General features: G+C 35.6%; 3 protein-coding genes across 8 annotated transcripts; 1 reads left to right on the top strand and 2 right to left on the bottom strand.

Annotated features, from left to right (window-relative positions):
* Positions 1 to 1,286: 1,286 nt before the first annotated feature.
* On the bottom strand, positions 1,287 to 9,074 carry LOC110811072 (kinase superfamily with octicosapeptide/Phox/Bem1p domain-containing protein). Of its 4 annotated transcripts, none has more exons than XM_088207328.1 (11): positions 8,591 to 9,074; positions 8,345 to 8,393; positions 5,798 to 8,263; positions 5,608 to 5,712; positions 5,317 to 5,469; positions 4,567 to 4,730; positions 4,232 to 4,379; positions 3,813 to 3,935; positions 3,262 to 3,349; positions 1,715 to 2,175; positions 1,287 to 1,624 (listed from the first exon to the last, which is right to left on the bottom strand). In XM_088207328.1, exons 2-10 carry the CDS (start codon positions 8,372 to 8,374, stop codon positions 2,009 to 2,011), a joined length of 3,444 nt encoding a protein of 1,147 aa, XP_088063454.1. In that variant the 5' UTR covers positions 8,375 to 8,393; positions 8,591 to 9,074; the 3' UTR covers positions 1,287 to 1,624; positions 1,715 to 2,008. The 4 variants fall into 4 exon arrangements, with proteins under 4 accessions (XP_088063454.1, XP_088063456.1, XP_088063455.1 ...); XM_088207330.1 differs by having other exon boundaries at positions 5,798 to 8,252; XM_088207329.1 differs by having other exon boundaries at positions 5,798 to 8,393.
* A 2,072-nt stretch (positions 9,075 to 11,146) lies between these two features.
* LOC110811115 (nuclear protein) lies at positions 11,147 to 13,392 on the bottom strand. 3 transcript variants are annotated; one of them, XR_002539081.2, is made up of 6 exons: positions 12,910 to 13,392; positions 12,408 to 12,625; positions 12,155 to 12,283; positions 11,874 to 12,005; positions 11,616 to 11,779; positions 11,147 to 11,284 (listed from the first exon to the last, which is right to left on the bottom strand). XR_002539081.2 is itself a non-coding variant. In XM_022037498.2 (5 exons), the coding sequence occupies exons 1-5, from the start codon at positions 13,265 to 13,267 to the stop codon at positions 11,666 to 11,668; spliced, it is 951 nt and encodes a 316-aa protein (XP_021893190.1). In that variant the 5' UTR covers positions 13,268 to 13,392; the 3' UTR covers positions 11,479 to 11,665. The 3 variants fall into 3 exon arrangements, 2 of the variants coding, with proteins under 2 accessions (XP_021893190.1, XP_088063077.1); XM_022037498.2 differs by lacking the exon at positions 11,147 to 11,284 and having other exon boundaries at positions 11,479 to 11,779; XM_088206951.1 differs by lacking the exon at positions 11,147 to 11,284 and having other exon boundaries at positions 11,479 to 11,779; positions 12,751 to 13,043.
* A 4,381-nt stretch (positions 13,393 to 17,773) lies between these two features.
* On the top strand, positions 17,774 to 25,403 carry LOC110811054 (26S proteasome regulatory subunit 4 homolog B). The gene is made up of 6 exons (XM_022037426.2): positions 17,774 to 18,375; positions 19,074 to 19,319; positions 19,587 to 19,756; positions 19,845 to 20,061; positions 20,226 to 20,366; positions 25,114 to 25,403. Exons 1-6 carry the CDS (start codon positions 17,890 to 17,892, stop codon positions 25,195 to 25,197), a joined length of 1,344 nt encoding a protein of 447 aa, XP_021893118.1. The 5' UTR covers positions 17,774 to 17,889; the 3' UTR covers positions 25,198 to 25,403.
* The last annotated feature ends 274 nt before the right edge of the window (positions 25,404 to 25,677 follow it).

Below are 25,677 nucleotides of genomic sequence, written 5' to 3'. Positions count from 1 at the left end.
AAGCATACAATTAATTATTCATTAATTAAGTTAAACTTAAATTCTCTTGCACGCAACTATTTAGAATTTTCACAAGATTTGAAGGTGAAATTTTTCTCACACATTCAGTCATCTAGAATTAGTATTTTATGTATTACAAATATTGAATTATTGAAAAGAAACGTTAATTATATTTTTATAAATGATATGATACATATATATATATATATCACTTAAACTTAATACAATGCACAATATTTCATATATTATCATTATCTAATATAAGTGTAAATTCAAAAATTAATTGAAAAATCTAATTAAGGACGTTAAACATTTAATTACTTAAAATAAAATATTAATCACATAAGTAAATAAACATTTTTTATGCATTCAGCCCAGCGAATAAACACTCTTCAAATTCTCAATTCCTAATCCATTTTCACTTTTACATTGATAACTGTAGTTGACTTCAAGGACTAGTAAAATGGTAACTAACAAATCATTCTTAGACACGTGTAAAAGTCAAATGTTCATGTAAACTTTGACCTCCAAACAAAAGGTCTCTCTCTTCCCCGCGTATTAGGTATTTAAACATATATATATATATATATATATGTATGTATATCTAACAACAGTTTCTAGAGATACCCCCAAAAAAATAATAATAGAATGAGGATGGTGGTGTCATACAATTTGACCTTGAGGATTTGGGTTACCTTAGAAGAGTTGGTGATGCCATGCTTCCTACTTCACCTCCTTAGTTTAATCATTAGCAATAAGCATGCTCTTAATTTGTTTAAGCTCACAAAAGATCTGCTTCAATGGCCACAAGAATCTCAACAACAGGTATAAAGTCAACCCGTCAATACACTCCTCTTACATAAACTAATTCAATTGTGTTCTTGGTTCAGTTGATGTGGGTCATAACCACAGCACCAAACATAGTTTTATCTTTATCCCTCACTCACTAATTTTATTACGTCTTAACTTACTTCAGTTTTTAATTCTTTTTTTTTTTTATAAAAAAAATTCTATTCATTTCATTCACAATAATATATAAACACATACAAAAATAAATATAAAGTGAAAAAATTATGTTTTTTTTTTGTATTAAATAGAAATTTTTAGCCTTTCCATAACACCGTTGACCATGGAATATGCAAAAATTGACTGGTATGGTTACTTTTAAACCAGCTACATCGATAAACTAAGACATTGTGTTTTAAATAAACTGATCAACAGTAACATGCCATCACAATAAAATAAAATAAAAAAAAAAAGAAAAATGAGGAGCTGCAGGACAGAAATTCTGGTCCAAAAGATAGAATGGTTTATTCAGCGACCTCCTTGCAGAATATCAGCGTACATTTTACATCTCGAATAACGGATTATATATTGACATATAAGGATGAAGATTCTGTCAAGCAAAATTCAAGGAAACAAAACAAGGAATTATGACAAACTAAAATCCTAGTTTTGTCATAAATCTTCACTTGCATTATTCTACTCCTCTGATAAAGTTTAGAACATTGTGATCACCACTAAGTTATATACAAATCCTTTCAAAAGGAAAGTTCCACCTGGAATGATGGGTTGGATTCACCTATAGTACCACCATCTCCAATCAAAGCAAAATTGAAAAATCCTGTCGAAGAAGTCAAAATCACCTGTCATTATCAGGAATATATGAAATATAACATTCAAGATTACGTAATGATAAACAAATACAACTCACATTCTTGTCTACACGCATGGTCCCCTTTCCATGCATTACGTAGTCTTCTCGGTATAATCCAACCTAAAGTGGTTCAAGTCGCACTCCATATGAAAAGATACCATGAATTGACTGGCAGTACTACAGGAGGTTCGTCGAAAATGAACCAATGCATAGTGTTACATAATAGGCCTCCCTATACTTAAAAAAAAATCAATAGGTGCCTTAGACTGCAATATCTATGCTTTTTTTTAGATTTATTTTCCATTTTTCCCTTGAGACTGCAAGGATTGAGATTGACTGCCAGAACCAGAGTTATTTCACATTGATTGCAGCAGCCATGTTCCTCAGCTTCTGAGAAATTTCCGAAAATGATGGCCTCTCTGCAGGATCAGAGGCCCAACAACTTTCCATTAAAGCCTTCCACTCAGGATCGCACCATGATGGAATATTTGGACGTAATGAATTGTTCACAATACCTCCTGCAATCAGAATGAAAGGATTTTAAGACGTTCAAACACTAATCAAATGGCGGTTGACTGTACATTCCTCTTTATTTTCCTCACTTTTATCTCTTCCCCTCTTCCAAAGCATAATATATAGGAGAGCCTGGAGTGTAGCTAATCCTCCAAATGTCTCAAAGACTAGTGGAGGCAAATAGCATCAAACAAAAACTGTCAACAATATACATTGATCTCATGATGCATTTGGTTTATTTTCATTCTATTCTTAATTGTAATTCTTATTTCAGTTATCATCTATGTGTATATATAACAAAATATAACTTCTTGTGTTTGAATTACCACCATTCCACCTTGAATTTCTCAACTGTGCAAATTCATTCCTCTCCTTGGAAGTTAGAAACTAAATTCCTGTTGTCTGAGTACAAGGTGACCATGGGAGTAATTTAAATTCAACAGACTATGTTCTAATCATGCATATAAATATTAACTGAGGATTATCTAGCAATTGAATCATTAATGAATTAAAGGCACTAATTGAGTCAGCTAACATGATGATGAACCCTGGCAGAGAGCACATCTGTTTTTTTTTTCCAGTTCCCAAATTGTGTATTATAATGAAAAGCATAATGTTTTTTTTTTCCTGGTTTTAGAATTCAGATTTGTCTTTTCAGCAAATACAGAATTTTGGAAATTATAGTAGAAAATAAAAGAAAATGGGAGGGAGTGTTTCAAGGAGATCCTTCTTGACAATAAGAAACATTTTTACAAAATAGAACTCGATAAGCTCTTTAACTCTGATGCATCCTCAAGAGTGGTGCACGCATTTCCTTTTCAGTTAACTAAGCTATCAATGGGCTTAATGCTCATCCAGGGTTCATTCTTTAGTTAAATCTGACCAATAACAAGTTGGAAAATATACAGCCTACATCTAACAACTAATAAATAAGTCAACACAGAAATAAATTTCAAAGGCAACCATTTTTCTCCTGTGGTAAGCAATCATATCATGCAAGGCATACTTTAAACAAGGATTTACGAGGGGAAAAAAAAATAAAACACATTAAGTTTAACAGAATATCAAGTGTACGATATTTTCATGCTTACCAATTATAGAAGCACAATGCATATCTGCATATGGTTCCTCCCCCGTAAGCAATTCCCACATAACAATCCCAAACGAGTAAACGTCAATCTACAGAACAGATTTTAAAAGAAATCAACATTTTATAATACATAAAAATGGTTCCATTTTGGTTTAATTCCTCATCTTCCTAATTTCTCATATTAATTTTAACATGCATTATTAGGATGAAGTTTGTGATGTTTGAGTTATCAACCCCCTACTTTAAATTTCATGATGTAGAAATTCAAGATCACTTTTTAAGATAGAAATTGAATTCCTACCATCAAAAAATTAAAGTGTAGTACTGAAAATTCAAATGCAACAAATTATGTATGGATTATCTATAATAAAATTAATATGCAAATTAGAACTAAGAATTGACTATAATTTCATAGAATTGAACCAAATGCAGCATATATGTTATATCTGCAAAAGTGCTTATGTTGTGTATCTTTAGACAAACTAAAGGAGACAAACTTATATGGCTGAAAATTGTAAGACTTACACCAGAAGTAATAACATCTGACACTACCTTTTCAGTTACCATATTACTTTTTCCACTCAGAAGCTCAGGTGCCATCCAGGGTAAAGTTCCACGAACACCTCCTGACACTAAAGTGTGCTGTTTCACCTTAGATAAGCCCAAGTCACCAATCTAGAAGAGCACACACCCAGCTTAAGTAAGTTTCAAATTGATGTGACTGGAAGAAACTTCTATTGTTACTTCAAAGGGAAATTCTGAAACATGGTGATTGAGTATGATAACAAACAAAATCTAAAGAACCATCACAAGATGAAATTATCACACACAACCACAAACTTGACAAGCTGGTGACAGAATTCATGTTCAAGAGGCAAAAGCTCTACCCGTATTTAGATGCATATATGTTATATCTATAACATGTACAACAATATGTCAAATCTGAATCAATGTGATATGTTTCAGCACACCTTACACACAGGACGCTGAGGATCCCTCATATTCACTAACAGATTTTCACACTTCAAATCAAAATGCACAATGTTTTTTCCATGCAAGTATTCCATTCCAAATGCAGCATCCATTGCTATGATGAGCCTTTTGCGACGATCAATAGTTCTGCAAAATGAGAATCTAAGGTCATGCATTCTATATTTAAAATGTAATTTGTAAATATTCCTTACATGTTCTTTTGAGAATATTCCTTCCTTCAGACTTCAGGAAAGATTATGATCTACTAAAATTGATAAAACAAAAAATATAGTAACTGTGAACCCAGTAAAAAGCCATCTAGATGGATGAATACCTATCCTTCTTCTGCAGGAACTGTTTTAATGATCCATTAACCATAAATTCTGTTACAGTTGCTAAAGATCCGTCAGGACCATCACGAACTATCCCATAGAAAGAAACAACATTCGGATGATGCAGTGAACTCAACATTAACGCCTCCTTCCAAAAATCGGCAATCTGCAAAAGCAAAACAAAAACAATTACCAATGACAACCATATGAACAAATACACACATACATCAACAGATATTAATATCATATAAATGATAAATAAGTAACATATAACATAGGAAAAGGTTTTATCTCCAATTTCATATATAAATAGCAAACATGTCATATAAATAATAATAAGTTGATGTCTGGATACTGGACATGATAGAAATACCGGAAAGGTATTCATGATTAACAAAGGTCAAGGAAATAGTCACCCCTATCCCCATTTTGCATGGTATCCATCATTTGAAATAAGTCCCAAAGTTAAACTCAGAATTATAGAATTAAAAAGAAAATGCATGCTCTAGTTCGAAACTGATGGTGATTGCTCCTTGGACTTACAAACTAATTATTTTATATATATATATCTTCCCGAATAAGTATATTGGAGTAAAAACTGAGACTTCGATGGCATAGAAACACCCTGTGGTTGAAATTACAAGAAAATGCTAATCCAGGATTAGTATTTGATGTATTTACTAGGGTTTAGACTACTTCAAAAATTTTCACCAATCTCTTAAGGAAGAAAGATAAGAAGATATTGATACTACCAGACGTTCTCTTTCAGAAGGTCTTCCAGCAAAGCAGCTAGCTTTTATTCTCTTGATTGCTACATCAGAACCCTTCCACTTTCCATGATAAACAGCACCGTATGTTCCAGAACCTAATTCCCGGATCTCCTCCAAATCATCATTCCTTATAGTCTGAAACGATAATGAGCACACTTTCAGGACTAATCATGATGAATCACAAGGAAGGATGAATAAATAGACCAAATATGTCCGAGATGAGAAAATATCAAAGAATGTATATCAAATATGGCAGTTAAATAAAACACAAACCTGCAATCCCCGGGCAATAGCTTCCGCCTCAGCTTTTGTTGGTTCAATTTTTGAAATGCTTGTACTGTCAGTATCAGAATCCAGCTCCAAATCGCCTTGAGCATTCTAAAAAGCAGACCAACATAAAAGAAGGTAAGGTAAAATATACTAACAAGTATCCTAAGCAAAGAAATTTGTTCTCATTTCTCACCAAGGGCTCTGATTTGTTTAAAGCTACTTCTTTTTCTACCAAGTTGTGTTCTACAGAATCAACATTTTCTTCAGCATTGGCTTTCACCTCCTCAGCCTCTTCTAAAGCTGCTTTTTTAACAGAAGCAATCAACTCAGGCAGGAAACTCAAACGGTTAACAGATAGCTTTGCATCTTCAAGAGGAGCACTATGATCTTTTTCACCTAGTTCTAGAGCACCATCATGCACTTCAGCAGGTTTCAAGCAATTTGAGGAAACAGACTCTTTAGAAACCATCCCAGGCTTTTCTGGACAAGGCACACCCTGTACGTCAGAATCTTCAACGGTTTCCACAAGATTTTCTGCCTTGTCTCCTCTATCTTCTCCAAGAAAACTGCTTTCCTTTGTCCCTACTACTTCAGCAACATGACTATTACTTCTTGATTCTGGATCCAATTTATTGCGAATCAAAGCTGATGAAGGATCCAATGGTTGTGAAGGGTCTGTATGAGGGGCAAGATTTAGCACCTCAACTGGGGATTGAACCAGATCTGGAGTAAATTGATGTAAAGCTTCTTGACTATGACGGGTCGGGTTCAGCTTACTAGGATGAACATACGAAGGTTCAGGGACAGATATTCCATCATAACCCAACATTTTTTGTGATTGGTCTATCCAAGGATTTTGATTATCCAGTCCAATACGAAACCTCGTGCTGCCCTCCGCTGGAGCACGGAGTAAAGTTGGATTAACTGTGCCATTCACTTGAGGAGGTAAGCCAGATGCTTCATAAGAGGGAGCACCAGAAACATGGTTTGGAATATTTCTCCATAATGTTTGTGGATGTCCATGTCCATGTGAAACTGGATAAACATTATCTGCCCCATGAGCATACGAATAATTCCCATATCGAACCGCACGTTCTTCAGCAGAAGGAACATGCAAGTGGGCATGAGCAGTCAAAGTTGGATCATGAAAGCCATCAGTTGACATTTCAGGTCCAGCTCTGTGAGGGACATAATTCGATGATATAGGATGACCATCCACTAAATTACCATGCCCAATAGGGAAATTCATGCCAGAACCGTCAACTAAATAATGATCATTCACTCTTCCAGAGCTGGAGATTTGCGCCCTTGTTTCCTCAACCCGAGGATTCAGTGGATGTGGCAGAATCCATCCCCTTTCATGACTGTAAGTTTCACTGTAAACACATCGAGGATCATTATGATCTTTAGGGTAAATGCCATGATGAAATTTTGCATCTGTATTCATTTTAAAAGACTCTCTATTAGGGGGGCACTCTGCAGCTGGAATAGGTATCTGCGGAAGTCCATTTCCCATGTTAGGCTGCTCCGAAGGTGGTTGATTTCTATGGAATGTAACGCGGCAATGGTCACAAACAGTGCCTTCATATACAGCAGGACCATTGAGTATATTTCCAGGAAACCCATTCTTATCACCTGATATGCTTCCAGCTGGCATCCACATTACATTGTCAGGGTGTGGTTGGTGGTCATACGTGGGATGATGATTTGTTTGCTGCCGTGTATACTCATCAGGGAGTCTATCCAAGCCTTTATCTGGTAATTCCCCAAATGGCACACGAAACCGTGCTGATGAAGGTGAAGATGGGAATTCTGCTATTGATCTTGGATCAAGGGGGGCATGATGCCTAGGAGAATAATAAGCAGGACTCCAAGTGCCATCCATTTCATTATATCTTTGAGTAATCGGTTGCTGATGTTGCCCCGATCCCATGTGAGGAACTGTGAGGTGATGCAAGTTATACTGTGTCATAGGCATCTCGCAGCTTCTCTGACTATGAAGACTTCCCTCAATACTCATTGTGTTAAAGAACTGCTCTGCTGCATGAATTTCATCAGGAGGAATGATAGAAGGAGAGTCGAGTAGCTGCAACTTCCTAAAATCCAAATTATCATTCAAATTATTCAGAGCATCCACATATCTCCTCTCAGTCTCCCTTTCATCCCCATCAATAAAATGCGAGGAACCATCATGATCAGGATGTGAGAAGAGGAAAATCCTAAGCCTAGTGAACCCATCACTGGATCCCAACTTATCATACTCTTCCATCATGTTCGTCACATCATCATCATTCACAACTGAAACCAAGGCATCAAGATCCTCATCTGGCTGTTGGTACTTCAAAACTGTTGCACCTTCACACAGCTCCCTCATCCTAGCCATTAAATCTTCATAGCTAATATCTCGTGGCAAGCTCACAATTCGAGTTTCCCCACCTACATAACGCAGTTTTCCGTCCTGGGGTCGAGGCAATATACTACCCAAAAAACTACACAGGAACTTAACCCGTGGAGTTTCCTCATTTGAACCAGTTGCAGAGGTTGAGTTTGCGGAAGGAGAATCCATCAAAGAGACACTCTGATTATGGTGCTGCTGATTATCAATTTCCTTATTACACATGGGAATTTCCACTCGCACCACGCAGCATCTAAAAGTTCTCTGAAATCAGGATTTAGTCCAAAAGACGATAATCATACTAAAATCAGTGATTCTAACAAATCAATTGAGTCTATTCTCCACCTGGAAACTATGCATAGCACCAGAATTCATCAAAGTCTCACCAGGATAACTGTCAGCCAAAAAAAAAACCTAGAATAAATCAGAGATTAAATAAAAATAACAATACCAAGCCCTTTATCAGGCTCCAAAATGGAAACTGGGCATAATTAATTGGCTCAAAACCAAAAATTTCTCGTGCGAAGATCGATACAGGAAATAACCAAATCAGCTAATTCCCTAAAACGAAGAAAAAGAAAAAGAAAGTACTTGAAATCGCAGCAGAAAGTTCCAAAAACGGCTTAAAAAAATCCTTCCCCCAAATTCAATGTCTCCCTATTTTTCTGTCTCCTCTGCAGGCTTTTTCTATCCAAAATAGGAAACGGAAGGTCGATCTATAATAGAGACAGAGAAAGTGTTCTGTTAGCAATTCAAAAAAAACATATGCAAGTTACAGAAATGTCCTGTGATTATGGAGATGGTGATGGTGATGGTGATGATGATAGACGAAGACGAAGACGACGAAGATGACAACAATGAATAAGGATGGAGAAGGAACGCCATAGACGGGTAGAGAGAGAGAGAGAGAGAGCGAGCTAGGCGAAAGAGAGAGAGAAGGGTGAGTTTGCAAAGGGAAAGATGCGATGGCTCTGTACGCCAGGTAGTATTCCACGTGGCACTACCTGGTTTCTGGGTTCGCTCGGCATCTTTCTATTTATCATCTCCTTCCTCGGGTATATGCTTTCTCTTCTGAAATTGTACGCTCCTGCCTCGCGCGTTGATTTTCTGCGTTTTCCGTTTCTTTTTAACTTTTAATATTTATATTTTTCATGCTCCGAGAAATAGGAAAAATCATCACAAAATTTCTATTTATCATCACATAATTATCTAATAAAATCCAGCAATAACCAAAATTTTCTGTATTTCTATCAACTAATTGTTGTGATTCATGCAATTCATACATAATAATACCCTTATTTCATTTTTATATTTTATTTATTTAATTATACTTATATATTTAACATATATTAAATTAATTCTAAATTTAACAATTGTTAGTAAAAAAAAATCACAAAATATTTAGTAAATTAAATATAAACTTTAGATTAATAGTAGATATCTATATGGATTATAATTTTAATAATTAATTACATAATTAAAAATTGTAGTTAATTAAAATTTTAATTCTATTTTTATATTTAAAAATTTTAACATATAATTAAATTTATTTTATATTTAAAAATTATTGAAGGTTATGATTTGTAGTTAATTAGAATTCAAATTCTATTTTATATTTTAAAATTAAATAAATAATTTTAAAATTTTATCTCTACATAAAATATAGATAAATATAACTATTACATTAACTCTTATTTTTATATTTCAAAATTTGAATGAGTGGTACTTGAAATTTTATCTTTTTATAATATATATTCGTAATTAATATTAAGTAATATTTTATTTTTTATTTAAAATTTTAAATATGTATATATTTTATAAATGTATATATATATTGACTACGTTACATTTAATATTTTTATGTAATTAAAATTTAAATTTAATAACGTCTATTTATATATTTGACTACGTTACGATTATCTTTTAGGATCCTAACTTAATTGGTTATCCAGGTATTATATAATGCCTGGATAGTAAACGTCACGCGCACCGCGGAAGCGTGATAGCTGTGTCAGCTCACTTTCACGTGATGTTTCACGCGAGGCAAGGAAAGGTGGCTCCAGTCATAACGAGACAAGTGGGAGAACCGCCAAAAAAATTCCGTTAAAGAGTTGAACTGGTGAAAATTTCTGTTTTGTCTGGTGGTGTAGTTTTGGCTATCCGGTGTCGTTTTGCTCGTTATTAAGGAATAGCGGTGTGCATTTATAGAAAGGTCCTAGTCCTTTGCGTCCTTTTGTCGAATATTTCATGTGCTACTCCACAAAGAATTTTTATGCGATCGTTACCGAATTGCTAGCTCAAAGTTGAACAAAAGAAAGGCCAGTTTTTTCTTAAAAAATGAGAAAAATAAGCTTCAAGATATGATTTTTCGGTAATTTTTTGTTGAACAAAATCGTTATAAGTTTCAAAACTTATTAAGTTTGTTATGCTCTCGAATTCACTTTTGATTAATATGATTAAGAACCCTAAAATTATCAAGTTATTTGAAGCTTTTTTTCTTAACAATGCTAAATCAAATGTTATTCTTTGTAATTTGGCCAAGCAATTATTCCTATCAACAAACCAATAATTTGATACAACCTTAATGTAAACAGAAACATTAAAACTCTTAAGTTGATTCCAAAAACTGCGGATCAATATATCTGAAATCAGCAACACATTTTCGGGGTCTAACAGGACAGTGAATAATACATCTTTCACGGATGGCCTTAAGCTCCTCTTGACATATTCTTGGTGGAAACCTTAATTTCAATACCAGGAGAGTCATGTGGATAGTCTCCAGACGGGATTATACAAATTTAAGCCTGGACAGAATTCAAACATAAAGTTGTATACTTTTTCTCCTTAAAGTCTTTCTTGTGAAGGAGAGAAATACACATTTATTTTCGTTACTTTTATAACTATCTCCACAGCAAAAACAGCTTTTGTTGCTTCACCATAATTTACAATTAAATACTTTGGTGATGAAGTGACCAAGACCTTCAAACGAAGACGAAGTCTTCTACAACTTAATCTTCGAGTTCTGTCCAAGCTTAAGTTTAGACGATTGCACTAACAGATACTACCCAGATGGCTTGTTTGATATTGAAGTTAAGGTATGATATCTTAAGGGGGCTTAAGGCCATCCATTCACTGTGATACTAAACCCGAAAATATCTTAATCGCATCAGATATATTGATTAGCATCGGTAGCATATAAAGACAAATTACCAAATAGATACTGTCTATCCCTTTGGAAACCGTCAATTCCAAGAATTTGATCCCACGGTGCTTCGTCTGTTTCTCCTGCAACAAAACATATTTGGCAAAAAAAAAACCATAATAAGAAATGTTACGGTGAACGAAACAAACACAAGTATGCATTACAACAGTGTTGAGCAACACGCTTGGATCAACTCATGTATGCATTGCTTAATTACATATAGTTTATAGAATTTGGTTACTTGTCTTGATGCGATAGGGAAAGAGAGAGGGAGACAGAAAAAACAATCTCGAATATTCTTCCCTATAAATGGCCAATCATAGAGACCATATTAATATCAAAATCTTTAACAGGATATACAACTCTTCTACACATCAGATACTCTGAAAACTGAAACTAGATTTCATCCGTAACCTGTTTATCTCAAAAGCAATTCTAAATTGCAGATACGGTGAGTTGATCATTTATATCACTTTTAGCTCTTTGAGCCATGCAGTGTGCAAGGAACAAGGATCAGGTTTTCCTTCTGCAATGGCCTTCTCTGAGAGTGAATAAAACCAGCCATTCCTCCATTTGAACTGTAGATGCATGTGGAACAAACTCTTTCAGTCAGTAAGATCTTAAAATTTTTAAATGTAAACGTCAACCATGAACGGAAACGGAACCCTGTACCTCTTTGACCGCTGTTGGGAAGTGGGCAACAGCTCGGGAATAGGCACATAATCTTTCAACTATGCCTTCTTCAAATGAAAAACCTTTTTCTGCTGCTGCTGCAGATGCAAGTTCTTCAATGAGGGTAGAGACCTAAAAGCATAAATAACAGTTAAAACTAAGGTTTATCTCTAATTAAACCAAAAAAGGAAACATACTCATTAACCTAATTGTGGTAAAATTTCAATGAAAATCCCTCTTTGCATGCCATTTAAATCAATCGATTGCAAAACCAGCCTCACCTCAGATCGGAATTCCTTCTCCACAACACCCACAGTTGCACCAGGATGACGAGCTCCGACAAGCATGAATGCCGCAATCCAAATAAGTTTCTCCAACATTTGTTTCTGAAATGCTTCCTTCTCAAGAACCTGGACAACATGACCCCATGTCAATATCATAATTTCTGTAAAAACACAAAAGAAATAGGAAACCCGGTTGAAACTTAAAACCAGTCTCATTCCCATTCAAAATAACAGATAATGCATGCTTTACCTTGCAAGAAAGGTTTCCAGAATGTAATCTTGCAGCTACAGCAGAAGCCCACTTTCCATATGCTGCAGTCAAACCTTCAGGATTGGTATCAGTCTTCCCATCCACAGGAGGTTCCCCGAGCTTTGATACAGCAAAATAAGCAAGCACTTGGTCTGCATCACTCAGACCTTTACTCTCTAGCCACGGCTCCAGCATCCCATTTTGGAAGAAAACCAAATCTGATGGATTGGATCACATGTAAAGAAAAAAAAAACAACATACCCATAAACCATCCATAAATTACAGCATTAAGGGAATGCAGAATTCCGGCTCTGATAATTCAAGAAGAGAACTTAACAAAAACCTGCAAGTTCACAACTCGCCGTGACAATACGAATCACAATAAATTTGTTATAGCAGTTGAGCAAGCTTGGCATAACTTTTTTTTGCCATCGCAACTAACGAAAACCATGAATACTGATTCGAAATTTCTTGAAACCAAAATTGGAGACGGAGGGGTTACCGTTCCATCTAGACCGAGGAGTAACCTCCAGAACAGCGTCGAGATCATCGTTCCTTGTGCAAACCAAAATGGGACCCTCAAAATCAAGAGGCACAGACTCACCCCTCTTAACCAGCAAATCTTGACCGTCGCCCAAACCCTGCAGGGCCCTTCCCACCCGTCCACCGCCGATAATGACAGCTGGTATCACCTTGTTAGCAGTAGAAGCAGCCATGGAAGTAGGCTGTGCGTTTCTTCTTCCAGTCGGCTTGCTGGTATAAAATGCGAGCTTTGAAGAAATCGGCTGTGCTGAGTGGCGCCAGAGGAGAGGAAAACCTGTAGAGCTACCGAACACGACCAATGTTGCCTCGGCGGCCATGAGTATTGTAATGGCTTGTTGGGCTTCGAGATCTTGTGGTCAGACGCATGGTAACAATGGGGTTTTGGGTTTATCGAGAGGTTGGGTTTGTGAGATGATAGGCTGGTGGCCACTAATTTCTGGATCGGTTTATCAGCTTAAATATATATATATATATATATATATATATATTGTAAATCTTTTCCAGGATGTATAGAATTTTTTGTTTTTATCCGAAAAGGAAAATTAGTAAAATAAAATTGGAAATACAGAAAATTTTGCTTCTACGCAAGATTGGTCTTATAATGGGTGGGCCTGGAGTCAAGCCCAATATAGTATAAAGGCTTTGATTAATTTTTTTTAAATGAAAAAAAGGCTCTAATTTATTGATAACTTAATATTATTAATCTTCTAGCCGTGCTTCTTCAATTTCTTTTCTCTTTTAAAAAAAAAGTCAAATGAGATTTGGTCTATTTGACCATATTAATTGATTAGTTTAGTTAGATAATTATGTTAATTGGTAAGTAATATGAGTTTCTTATAACTATATAAGAAATACCATTAATAATGTAGTTTAATAGTTAATATTTTTGTACTTTATTTTAAAATTTTGAGCTTAAATTTAACTAATAATATAAAATTTACTATTTTATTATTGTATTTGAAGTAAACAGCTTATAATATTTGATTTCATGATCCAATAATATCAGTATAAATACAATGATCAAAGTTGTATTTAATCTTAACATGTAATGATATGCCTGCACTGATCAAATTGTGTTTAATATCAACATATCATTATATATTTAGTTAAAATAAATATCTCATGATTGACAAATTTTTTTAATTATATTAATTATGAGATAAAAATCTGATTTAATATTTTATAAATTAAAAGAAAAAATCTGCCTGATAAATAATATATATATTATAATCAAGTTTAAAAAAAACTAAAATTTTAACAATAAAAAATATACATATATATATATATATAACCTTTAGTCTTCACCTGCCCGACACTCTTTCCCTTTCACCATTCCCTAATGCTTTTTTTGTCTTCTCTCAACCAAGAATGGCAACAAATCCAACTCGGTCAAATACTAAAATGTTTGACTAATTTTCTTTTAGCCATGTCAAGATAGACTTCACTTGAATATTGGTTAAAATATTTTTTAAACTTAAATTCGACTTACATAAAATACATAAAATTTAAAATTTATTAAACAATTTTAATACAACATTAAGCTTAAACAAGGTTTAACCTAAATTTAGATAAATTTAAATCATGTGATATTAGAGTTGATATGTAACGCTTCGAGCCCATAATTTAAGTTTGGAATGATTAAATTTATATTAATAATAATTTAAAAATTTTTAAATTTAAGTTTTCTTAAAATTTTAAAAAATATATATATTTTGCGCGTGAGGAAGAACATATTTAAAAATAAAATTGAAAAATTATGGCAGAAGTACAAAAACAAAAAAAAAATTATCACGTAAGACGGTCACAACAGCAGCACAGTCAGTCGCTGTGTGCCGCGTGGCAAACACACATATATGCATTCCACATGGGAAGCCACATCGGTGATCCGCGTGCCAACCAATCCAATAGTCCGGATTCACTCATGCACACACGAACGGCCCAGATTCGTTTTTCCTTCAGGTGTGATCGAACAATTTACGTGTATTGGATCAAACAGCTCTGATTCACTTTCCAAATAAGTCAGATTTGACCGTGGAGATTGGGCCACAAGGGTCCAAACAGACGGTTCGGATAGAAGGAAGATGATTATTTAAGCTCCTATTCCACTAAAACCTTAACCCTAGTCGTAATCGGTTCGTTGGTTATGAGAATAAGGGCGGCTAGAAGAGAAGCTGACCACCATTATTGTACCACCAGAACTCGTTGTTGAAGTCGGAATGTGAGTTTTTTCTTTCTGTTTGCTTAGTTTTTCGATTTTAAACCACCTCAAACCCTTATCGGCACCAAAAGGCCAAATGAGAAGTCATAAATAGAGGGTGGAGCTTGGTCAAGCTGCCGTACCCGAAACCAAAAACTCCTCATGTGAGCCCGAATTCTCTTTCTATTCCCTTCTATTTTTTGACCATTGTTTTCCTATCGTGTTTTCAGTGCAGGGTAACTGAAGGAAATTTGCGACCGCGATGGATGAACGGTGGAGCCGCCACATCGAAAATTCTAAATCGCCGGTAAGTTTCAGTTTTTTTCTTTTTTCCGCCAACAGAGGCTATATAACCCTGAATTTCGCAGGATTTCGCACATAACCGATCGAAACTGGCCTGATCGAGAGGAGGAACTACCATAGGCGGTAGAGCTAGCACTAGAACACGACGGTGCCGTACCGGAACCCTAAACCAGCCCTTAGGAGAATTTTAATCCTTTTGGCATTTTTTTCATGTATTTTCATGATATTTGACGTGTGTTTTTTATTTTTGCAAAAAAACCCAAAAAATATGATAATCAGGAACCGTCGAAAAGTGCAGTGAAAAATATGGTGTTCTGAACACCAAGTCGAAGTAAAAATCATTCAACTTTTCTTTCGTTATAGTTAAATTAAAGTCTAATAAATAATAAATAAAAAATTATAAATTTCAGCAACCTTTTTATTAAATTAATGCAGCTCATCAATGGAGCTAATAACCAGTTAATGTATAATTGTTCTTAGTTATATGTGTTGTCTATTTATTTCTACATTGCTTTGCTTGTTTATTGTTACTTCGTTACTTTAATTTATTAGTTTTAATTACTTTCTTGTCTATTAGTTATTCAATCGTTCTTATCTTTATTCGTTAATTTGGTTTGAAATGAAGGTCGTAATTACGTTTTTTCGCATTATTAAGTATTAATTTATATTATCTATTAAATTATCATCTTATATTTTGTAATCATAAAATGGGAATATTGCATGTATTTGGTGGCTAAATGGTGATGTGGAGATGTATGTGTAAAGTAATATTATTCAACCAAAGGGTTTACCGAATGTCATAGAAAATGGTGTACGGATCTGGTACATAAGGTAACCCTACTGTGGACGTTACTCTAAATTGAATGGGTTAAGAAGTCTCATATCGAAAGGAGGTTGAAAATTATTTTGATTACACTTATACCGGACGAAATATTGAAGTAGTTATATGTTTATCACCCATTACCCGACGAGGTATGAGGATGACTAGTTGATTAGTAAAACGAATACTTAATCCACATATAATGGGAACCCCTATAGGGCTCAAGCGGAACCGGTAAGTTAGTAAAATAGTAAAACTTGATTATTGTTGGACTCTTATAATTAAGATGTACTGCTATCTTAGTTATTTCCTTCATAAGTGTTATTTGAGAATTTAAAGTTGAGTATGAAATTAACGTTTTCAAATTAAATGAATTTACTTAAAAAGAAAAAATAATTTCATTGGTTGTTTTACGATTTTTTACAAACATTTGATTTTTCGTATCGATAGTAAAATGTTGATATTTTTACTGAGTTAGTGTAGCTCATCTCCTTAAATTATCAATAATTTCATATTAGAACGACCAATATCTGAATTCTGAACAATAAAAAGTTATAAAAAAGTTGTCTCTCGCTTTTCTCCAGTTACGCATTGGAGGTTAATTACATTAGGTCTTCAATTTGCATTTTTCTCTCTTTTACGTTTTTAATTTTTTAAAAAATATTATTGTATTCATATTGAATATTTTAATTAAACTGTGCAAAGAATATAACAAAAAATTAGTAAACTGCTTTCATTAATTTATAAATTTCGATATTATTATTTAGTATAAATGTTTGGGCTGTTACATGATAGACTTGACAAACAGTTAAATTTATATTTTATTGCCTAATTTTATTTTAATTTTTTATAAATATTATTTAATATAAATTCAAAATATAATAATATATGAAATTAGTTAAATGTTATAGTTTTATAAAACATATAAAGTATAATTAATTTATTATTATATAAATAAATATGTTGATGAACTTTCTATTTGGATAGTTACAAATTTGAATTCAATTTATTGAGTTAAATAAGATTTTTTTTTTCATATTATAATTTAAACTATTCAAAACTAAAACAAAACTATTAGTAAGTCTTTTTATTCATTTAGCATATGAAAAAACCCTATGGACACAGCCGCAACTCTGCTCACTGCAAACTTCAATCCTTAAATTTTGGGTGAGAGTATGATTTTAATTATATATAGATATATTATATGTAAATATATTTATTATTGAGTTGATTTAGACAAATTTATATTTTGAATTTAAAGTATTTTAGATTTTATAAAGAGCAAATCAGTCTTTTTCATTTTAACATCAAAAATAAAATAAAAAGAAATTATAGGATATCAATTTAAATTAACTCAATTATTTATAATTTTATTATTTATTATTTTTAGCTAATAGAATTTAAAAAATATATTATTATTCGCTTTCTCGGTAAACCCGAGTATGACCCGGTTTAGATCCATGGACACATTTCAGCTTTTGTCCGCTACCAAAAGGTGTGTAGCTTGCTTGTTCCCCAATAAAGCTCTGCGCAATCTATCGCGGCCTCGAATCCGAAGCAAAAGCTCCGTTACCACTGTTCACACTCAATTCTCTCGATAAACTCCTGAACCGCTAGCAATGGGTCAGGGCTCATCCGGCGGCCTCAATCGGCAGGGTGGTCTACCAGGCGACCGCAAGAACGATCCCGACAACAAGAAGGACAAGAAGTTCGAGCCGGCGGCTCCTCCTTCTCGTGTCGGCCGCAAACAGCGGAAGCAGAAAGGTCCCGAGGCCGCAGCAAGGCTCCCCACTGTGACGCCATTGACTAAGTGTAAGCTCAGGCTTTTGAAATTGGAGCGCATAAAGGATTACCTGTTGATGGAAGAAGAGTTCGTCACCAATCAGGAAAGACTAAAACCCCAGGAGGAGAAGAACGAGGAGGACAGGTCTAAGGTCGATGATCTTCGGGGTTCACCGATGAGCGTCGGCAATTTGGAGGAATTGATCGACGAGAATCACGCCATCGTCTCTTCTTCTGTTGGGCCCGAGTATTATGTGGGGATCTTGTCATTTGTCGACAAGGACCAGCTCGAGCCTGGATGCGCTATTCTCATGCACAATAAGGTATCTTTTTTTGCCTTCGAGTAGAGTTTCTTATCTTAGTTAGGGTTTACTGTTAACAAGCATGTCGGAAATGGAATCACTGGATACGCTATTCGCTTTTACAAACGGTTGCTTGCTTGCTTTCTATCGGATAATCTATTTGGGATCATTTTTGGGTTTCTAGCGTTCGGATAGTGCTTTTGATTGCTGTGGATGGATTTTTTTGAGATGAAATGGGTAGCTCCTAAGGGATTTAGACCCTAGATTTAGGGTTTCTGAGATTACTTTCTCATTGTTTAATCAACAAAGTGTACTTGCTTTTATGTTTGTATTCGTTGGTGCTGCTTGTTGGAAGTTTAATTTTCATTCCACTGGCGCATATTGAGAGCTCAAGGTGTCTAAATGTTGTGGCAATTAGAGATACAAGAGATCAGAGAACTTTATTTCTCCTAAGCTTGTAGTTGCAGCAGTGCAGCTATATCTGGTAGAGGAAATTTTTGGTCCTTTTATCTGGTAGAGGTGATATTTGGGTCAAAGGATGATAGCAATATATTATTTTTACTTTTCCTTTTACTTCTATTTTTCCTTTTTTTGTGCTCGTTTTGTTTGCATATCAACCATTATCATTGTGTAGGTTGATAGTTCCCGGGGTTATATTTTGGATACTCATTTTGTAATGGGGCCTCTGACATGTATTTTGTTGGTTATGCTGTGTTCAGGTCCTTTCAGTTGTTGGGCTTCTTCAAGATGAGGTAGATCCAATGGTGTCTGTAATGAAGGTTGAGAAGGCTCCTTTGGAATCATATGCTGACATAGGTGGGTTGGATGCCCAGATACAAGAAATTAAGGAAGCTGTGGAGCTTCCTCTCACCCACCCTGAATTATATGAAGATATTGGTATTAAACCACCTAAAGGAGTCATACTTTATGGAGAGCCTGGAACAGGAAAAACATTGCTAGCAAAGGTGCGACACTATCTCCTTCTTTCCAGTCTTTATCTGTTCTGGCTGTATGTTATATGGTCCATATGTTGATTATTTTTGTATATACAAGTTTCTTGTTTGTCTCTAAGAAAAAGGTTTCTTGGTAGCTAAAGATGAATATTGCATATGCTACCATACTTTTCAGAAGTTAGTGCGCGGGACTTGTGCTAATTCATTGCAGATGTTACTTAATTAATTGATGGAAACTTTTGTCAACATTATATTAATTTCCATGTCTTTTTATTACAGGCCGTGGCAAATTCGACGTCAGCAACTTTCTTGCGTGTAGTTGGAAGTGAATTGATTCAGAAATACTTGGGAGATGGGCCAAAATTAGTTAGGGAGCTCTTTAGAGTTGCTGATGATCTGTCCCCATCAATTGTATTCATAGATGAAATAGATGCAGTTGGAACAAAGAGGTGCAGTACTGAAATAAATGATAACATCAAGCACTGCCATATTGTTGCTGGTGACAAGTAATTCTTAAATTCTTTTTTATTTAACTAGGTATGATGCACATTCTGGTGGTGAACGGGAGATTCAAAGAACAATGTTGGAATTGCTGAACCAGTTAGATGGCTTTGACTCAAGAGGAGATGTCAAAGTAATTCTTGCGACAAACAGAATTGAAAGCCTTGATCCTGCATTGTTGCGTCCTGGACGAATAGACAGAAAGATTGAGTTTCCTCTTCCAGATATCAAAACTAGGAGGCGCATTTTTCAGGTACTTTATGCAAGATGTGATTAAACTCTTTGGTAAATGCAGGTTCTGTGTGCCCCAAGCTGGAGCTCCATATGGTGCTATCCCAAAGGCATTGTGTGGGGAATGTACAATAGCTGTTCTATGCCTTAATGTTGAGATTTTAATTGCTTCTTCCTCTGATGCAGATACATACGTCAAGGATGACACTAGCAGATGATGTCAACCTCGAAGAGTTTGTAATGACCAAAGATGAGTTTTCTGGGGCTGATATTAAAGCCATCTGTACAGAGGCAGGTTTGCTTGCTTTAAGAGAGCGCCGCATGAAGGTAATATTTGAACAAATTTGAAATTTTGAATAATCATATGCATTTATTATTTGTGCATCTTTTATCTTTTTTTTTTTCTTGAGAAATGAATTATTACCAGACATGAAACCTGCTGCCCGTAGGCAAATAATTGAAGTTTTAGGCTTTCTAGTTCTTTGCAAAATAAGTAGATCTATTAACGCAAAAAGGTCAATAACTCATATATGCAATTGTAAGGCTCTTGGCTCATTAGGGTTTAGTCGTGGGCTAAAAGTAAGGTTGGAAATAGAGAAAAGCGAGGGACAAGGAGAGAGAGAGAGAGGGGGGGGGGGAGAGAGATAGAGGGAAAGAGAGAAAAGGGAAGGGAGAATTTAGAGGACTGAATTCTAGATATTTTCATTACTAGTTTCTGGTATTCACCATGCATATATTGTACCAATTATTGGTACAAATGACAGAATGATTGGTGCAAAGGACAGCAGTGTACCAATAGCTGTCATCATGGGTTGGCATGAATGTTCCCAGAATATTTCGAGTAACTAACTAATGGTAAATTAGATTCAAAATACCATAATTCATTCCTTACCTGCTTTATTCCTGACATTTCTCGCTCCTTAGAGATGAACCTTGCTCGTGAGGTCAATGTGAGGGAATTGCCCCTTGAGAAAGTTTCAATTTTTCATGGGTGATGGGTCTTCTTTGCAATATCTCTTCTGGCTCTATTTTTACTTGGTCTTCTGAATCCATAATTGGCTGTGAGCTGTTCTTTGGGTTGGTGTCTCTTCATATCTCTTCAGTTGTGACACATGGAATACATCATGAATTATGGCTTCCTGCGGCAACTTGAATCTGTAGGCTACTAATTCGGTCTTTTTGATAACGCGAAATGGTTTTAGACATCTAACTGCTACACTGGATTGGTGATAGTGCTGCAGTTTCAATAGCATCAGAGCCCCTTCAGGGAATTGCCTATCAGTTCTTTGCTGTCAGCGAAAAATTTCATGTGTTTTTGTGAGTCTATTAACTGTTCCTTGAGCATTTGGTTCATTGCCTATCTTTCTTCCAACGATTCTTCTAGTTTAGCCACTCTTTTTCCCTGCCTTTTCTTTCAATGATTAATGGAGGATTGCACCTGTATAAGGCCGTGAAAGGTGGCATCTTTAGTCTAGATCGGTAAGAGTTGTTATACCACCACTCTGTTAACCCCAACCATTTTGACCATGCCTTAGGCTTCTTGAAAGTCATGCCTCTTAAATAGTTTTCAATACATTGATTAAATCTCCCAGTTTGCCCATCAGATAGTGGGTGATAAGGTTGAGTTATAGTGGGGCTTGTTTCCCATGGTCTTCATCAATTCTTGCCAAAATTGATTGGTAAACCACTTCATCTTTGTCGGTGATAATGGACCTAGGCATTCAGTGGAGTTTGTGAACTTGATCCAAGAAAATTTTGGCGATCGATTGAGCAATAAAAGGATGCGACGGGGCCAAGAAATGGCTATACTTGGTAAATTGATCAGCTGCGACCAGGATGGGGTCCTTACCCTGTGATTTTGGCAAATGCCGTATGGATTCATTATTACATCAGTCAAGGTCTGTTAGAAGTGTTAAGAGGTTGTAGCAATTCCGGATAAGCCACGTTTTCTGCCTTGCACCTTTGGCAAACTTCACACTTTCGTATCCAATCTTCCACTTGTTGCTTCATTTTAGGCCAGTAGAAGCCTGCTTCAACTTGCTATATGTTTCCTTTACTCCAGAATGTCCTCCGATTGGTGAATCATGGTGGTGTTGTAGCAATTGCTTCCTTAACTGTGTCTTTTCTCCTACAAATGGGAACCTTTAATACGCCAACATTCTTTCTGATAGGTATATGGTTTTTGGAAAAAGGAGTCAACATCAAGTGATGTAGGAGGCTTTGAGCCACTTCATCTCCTTGGTATGATTGTTGAATCTCCTGCATCTAATTGGGAATAATTGTTGATGTTGTCATACACGATTCACCTTCTTTATGCGTCTCCCTCCTGGATAGGATCTGTTTTCTGCTCCCCTTTTACAAACAAGCTTGTAACGGAGCCCTATTAATTTCACAATACCGTTAACCTGCATAAAATCTTGACCTGTTACTCTATGAGGTGTTTAATGCTTTGCTGGTATGTTCTAATGATAAATTTGGTTCCTTCAAAATACTGCCTCCACTTTGTTGCCGCTATGAGAATTGTGAGCAACTCCTTTTTGTAGACTGAGAGAGCTTGATTCTTTTGGCTTAAGGATTTACTTAGGGATGCTATCAATCTTCCAGTTTGTGTGAGCACTGCTCCTATTCCCATGTTACAGGCGTTGGCTTCTATCACAAAGGTTTCTGCAAAATTGGACAAGGCAAGAACAGGGGCACTAGTCATTGTTTTTTTGAGCTTTGGGAAGGCCTTCTCTGCCCGGTCATTTCATTGTAAGGTGTCTTTGAGTAATTCTGTCAAGGGTTGGCTGATGGTGCCATATATCCCTTCACGAATTTTCTGTAGTATCCTGTCAAGCTGAGGAAGCCCCTCCACTCTTTACCATTGGTTGGTTTGGCTAGGTGACCGTGACCTCAATCTTTGAGGAATTTGTCTTGATGCCATCTCTTGTGATGATATCTTCAAGTATTCAACTTGTCTTCTTCCGAAACATCACTTGGACTTGCATGCAAACAACTTGTGTTGCTTCAGTGTTTCAAACACCTTTTTCTAGGTGCTCAAGATATTGCTCCATTGTCCTGCTACAAATCAAAATGTCATCAAAAAGTACTAACACGAACGTTCTCATAAAGCACTAGAAATTTTAATTTATCAAGGGCTGAAATGTGGCCGGTGCATAAGTCAAACCAAAGATCATGATTTTGTGCGCTCGAAAGCCTGTCTTATATGCGTCTTCTGGCATCATCTTAATCTGGTGATAGCCTGATCTTAAGTCCACCTTGGAAATATCACAACTCCATGCAACTCGTCCAGAAGATAATCATTCACAAATATTGGAAATTTGTTTGTTTTTTGTTTTTTTACCATAATTGAATCGAGCTGTCAGTAATCTGCATAGAATCTCCATGAACTGTATTTCTTCTAAACTAGGAGCACTTGAGAGGCAAACAGAATATGGCTAGGTTGAATAATGAGCTGTGCAACATCTTGGCAATTTGTTGTTCAATTCACATCTTTTAAAAATAAGGGTATCTATAAGGCTTGATGTTTATTAGAGGTGTCCTGGGTTTAGAGGAATGGGATGATCTTGCTCTCTTCTCGGTAGTAAGGAGTCAGGTTCTTCAAAAACTTCTTGGTATTTGTTGATCACAGGTAATAGCAGCTTCTAATCATCACTTCCCTCCTGAGTTTCTTCTGGTTGAGTTAGATGCTGGATTGAATACACCATGCCTCCCCCTCCTTATTGCGCCTTTATGAGCAACTTTTCCGATCCTTTTATTTGATATCTTCTTTCATAATCCTTCACCTTTTACCCCCTGTATGGAAACTGGCTTCCCATCCTCCTTAAGAATGATATGCATTTTCTCAAAATCAAATGGCACCAGATTTTGGCTTTTCATCCAATCCGTTCCCGAAATCGTGTCATAATACCCTAACTCCATCACTCTAAAGACTTGAACAATATTTTATGAATTCTCCAATATAGCATAGTGTTCGGTGTTGGCTGATTAAGGCTTCTCCGGTAGCTACCAACACTTTAGAGGGTTGGAGCCTTGATTAGTTGCACCCACATCTCTGTCCCACCTGAGAGTTGAGGAATGTGTATGTACTCCCATTTTCAATGAGGATAAAAGTAGGTCTGGTGCCTATGATTCCTCAAACCATGATTATACTCCGTCCTTCTTGGCTTTCCAATGTGTGAAGGGAGATCTCTCCTGTAGTTTCCTCTTGTGGATTCTCCTTGGTTTCCTCTTCCTTTCCTGGTTGATCTTCTTTTTTTCGGAGGTCTTATAACATCAAAAGTTGCTGAGCCTTATACTGATGTCTTGGGAAATATTTCTCACCGCATCTATAACAAGCATTGTTGTGCCTCTTGTTTTCAAAAGGTCTTCATTTAGAAACATTTGAGTTTACAGGGCTGTGGTCAGTGATGTTACATGGGTTTTTTAGGGACAACAGGAGTAGTATTTGGGACTGAATATGTGTGAATAAGAGGATGTTCGAAAGTTACCTTTTTGGCGTCTCATGACTGCCTCAGTATGCTGAGATTGCAAGAGTTCTTATTCATATGCAATGAGGTTTTGTGGTTTGTTCAGACTGATGATGGGTCTTAGTTCTTAATCGAGACCGCTTATGAACCTGGAGATGAAATAAGCTTCATCCAGTGTTGGGTTAATCCCTTCCTGAGTGAGCTTGTTGAACTCTTTGATGATGTTAGGCGCAAAAAGTTCTCCAAATCTTCTGCATAGTTCCTCTTCAAACATCTTTCAGTCTCTTCCACCAACCTACACCTACCAAGGTTCACTTCCCTTAATGACTTTCCCCTTGCAGTTTCATGCATCTTACATAATTTAATGTGTTATAAAACAACATTGAAGGTTTGGCTTGTGGGTGGGTTGAAAATTCGAATAGTTTTCTATTTGTAATTAGCAACCCGGTTGAATTCATCCAAGGCCAAGTTTTGGTATTGTTGGACTTTTATATGACCATCTTCTTATCTTTCAGTAAGGAGTTTGTTAACTGGTCTACATTTGGCTACTTGAGATTCTTGCACCTTGCTATTTTATATTTTAACATCGGCAAATTGTTCTTCAGGTGACACATGCAGACTTCAAGAAGGCAAAGGAGAAGGTGATGTTTAAGAAGAAAGAAGGGGTACCTGAAGGACTTTATATGTAGAAATCTATTAGATATCTGGGCTGGAAAACAGTTCATATATTTTTCATCATCTGTTTTTTAATTCAATTCTGATTTGAGCTTTCATGTATGAATTTTTAACAGTGTAATGCTATCATGCTTCTTAAACAGTTTTCATTTCACATGAGAATGATTTAGCAATGAGAATGATTTATGCTATGATCATAAATCGCAAGTGTAGTTATGCATATTGATCATGTCAACTGCTTGAATGATTTGAATGGCAGCGGGGAGAATGTTTTAGTAGTTATTTTTGAAATGGACGTAAAACCTCAGTGATCTTTTGAATGGGAAAAGATCATATTCTTCATAAAAGCTGCTGGAGAATTGTTGAATTGATCTTTTGTTAATTGTTTAATTAACCAACTCCATTTTCGGTTTATCCTGTTAAGGAAAATGATCACATGGTTACAATTCTGCTTATTTCTTGTTTTTCATTTTTAATAATTTCTATTCAGTTTT

Source organism: Carica papaya, chromosome 7 (genome assembly GCF_054855325.1).
Source record: "Carica papaya isolate Zhongbai chromosome 7, ASM5485532v1, whole genome shotgun sequence".
NCBI lineage: Eukaryota > Viridiplantae > Streptophyta > Magnoliopsida > Brassicales > Caricaceae > Carica > Carica papaya.
The sequence above is the reverse complement of the archived record's forward strand: the minus strand, read 5'-3'. Positions and strand labels throughout refer to the sequence as shown.

Coding starts and splice junctions, on each gene's coding strand:
- LOC110811072 (XM_088207328.1), bottom strand. CDS start 8,374: ATGAATTCTGGTGCTATGCATAGTTTCCAG. Junction 5,713..5,797: donor TAAACAAATCAGAGCCCTTG/GTGAGAAATGAG, acceptor TCTGCTTTTTAG/AATGCTCAAGGCGATTTGGA. Junction 4,731..5,316: donor CTTCTGAAAGAGAACGTCTG/GTAGTATCAATA, acceptor TTGCTTTTGCAG/ATTGCCGATTTTTGGAAGGA.
- LOC110811115 (XM_022037498.2), bottom strand. CDS start 13,267: ATGGCCGCCGAGGCAACATTGGTCGTGTTCGGTAGCTCTACAGGTTTT. Junction 12,006..12,154: donor AGAAGGAATTCCGATCTGAG/GTGAGGCTGGTT, acceptor TTATGCTTTTAG/GTCTCTACCCTCATTGAAGA. Junction 11,780..11,873: donor TCCCAACAGCGGTCAAAGAG/GTACAGGGTTCC, acceptor ATGCATCTACAG/TTCAAATGGAGGAATGGCTG.
- LOC110811054 (XM_022037426.2), top strand. CDS start 17,890: ATGGGTCAGGGCTCATCCGGCGGCCTCAATCGGCAGGGTGGTCTACCA. Junction 20,062..20,225: donor CTAGGAGGCGCATTTTTCAG/GTACTTTATGCA, acceptor CCTCTGATGCAG/ATACATACGTCAAGGATGAC. Junction 20,367..25,113: donor TAAGAGAGCGCCGCATGAAG/GTAATATTTGAA, acceptor ATTGTTCTTCAG/GTGACACATGCAGACTTCAA.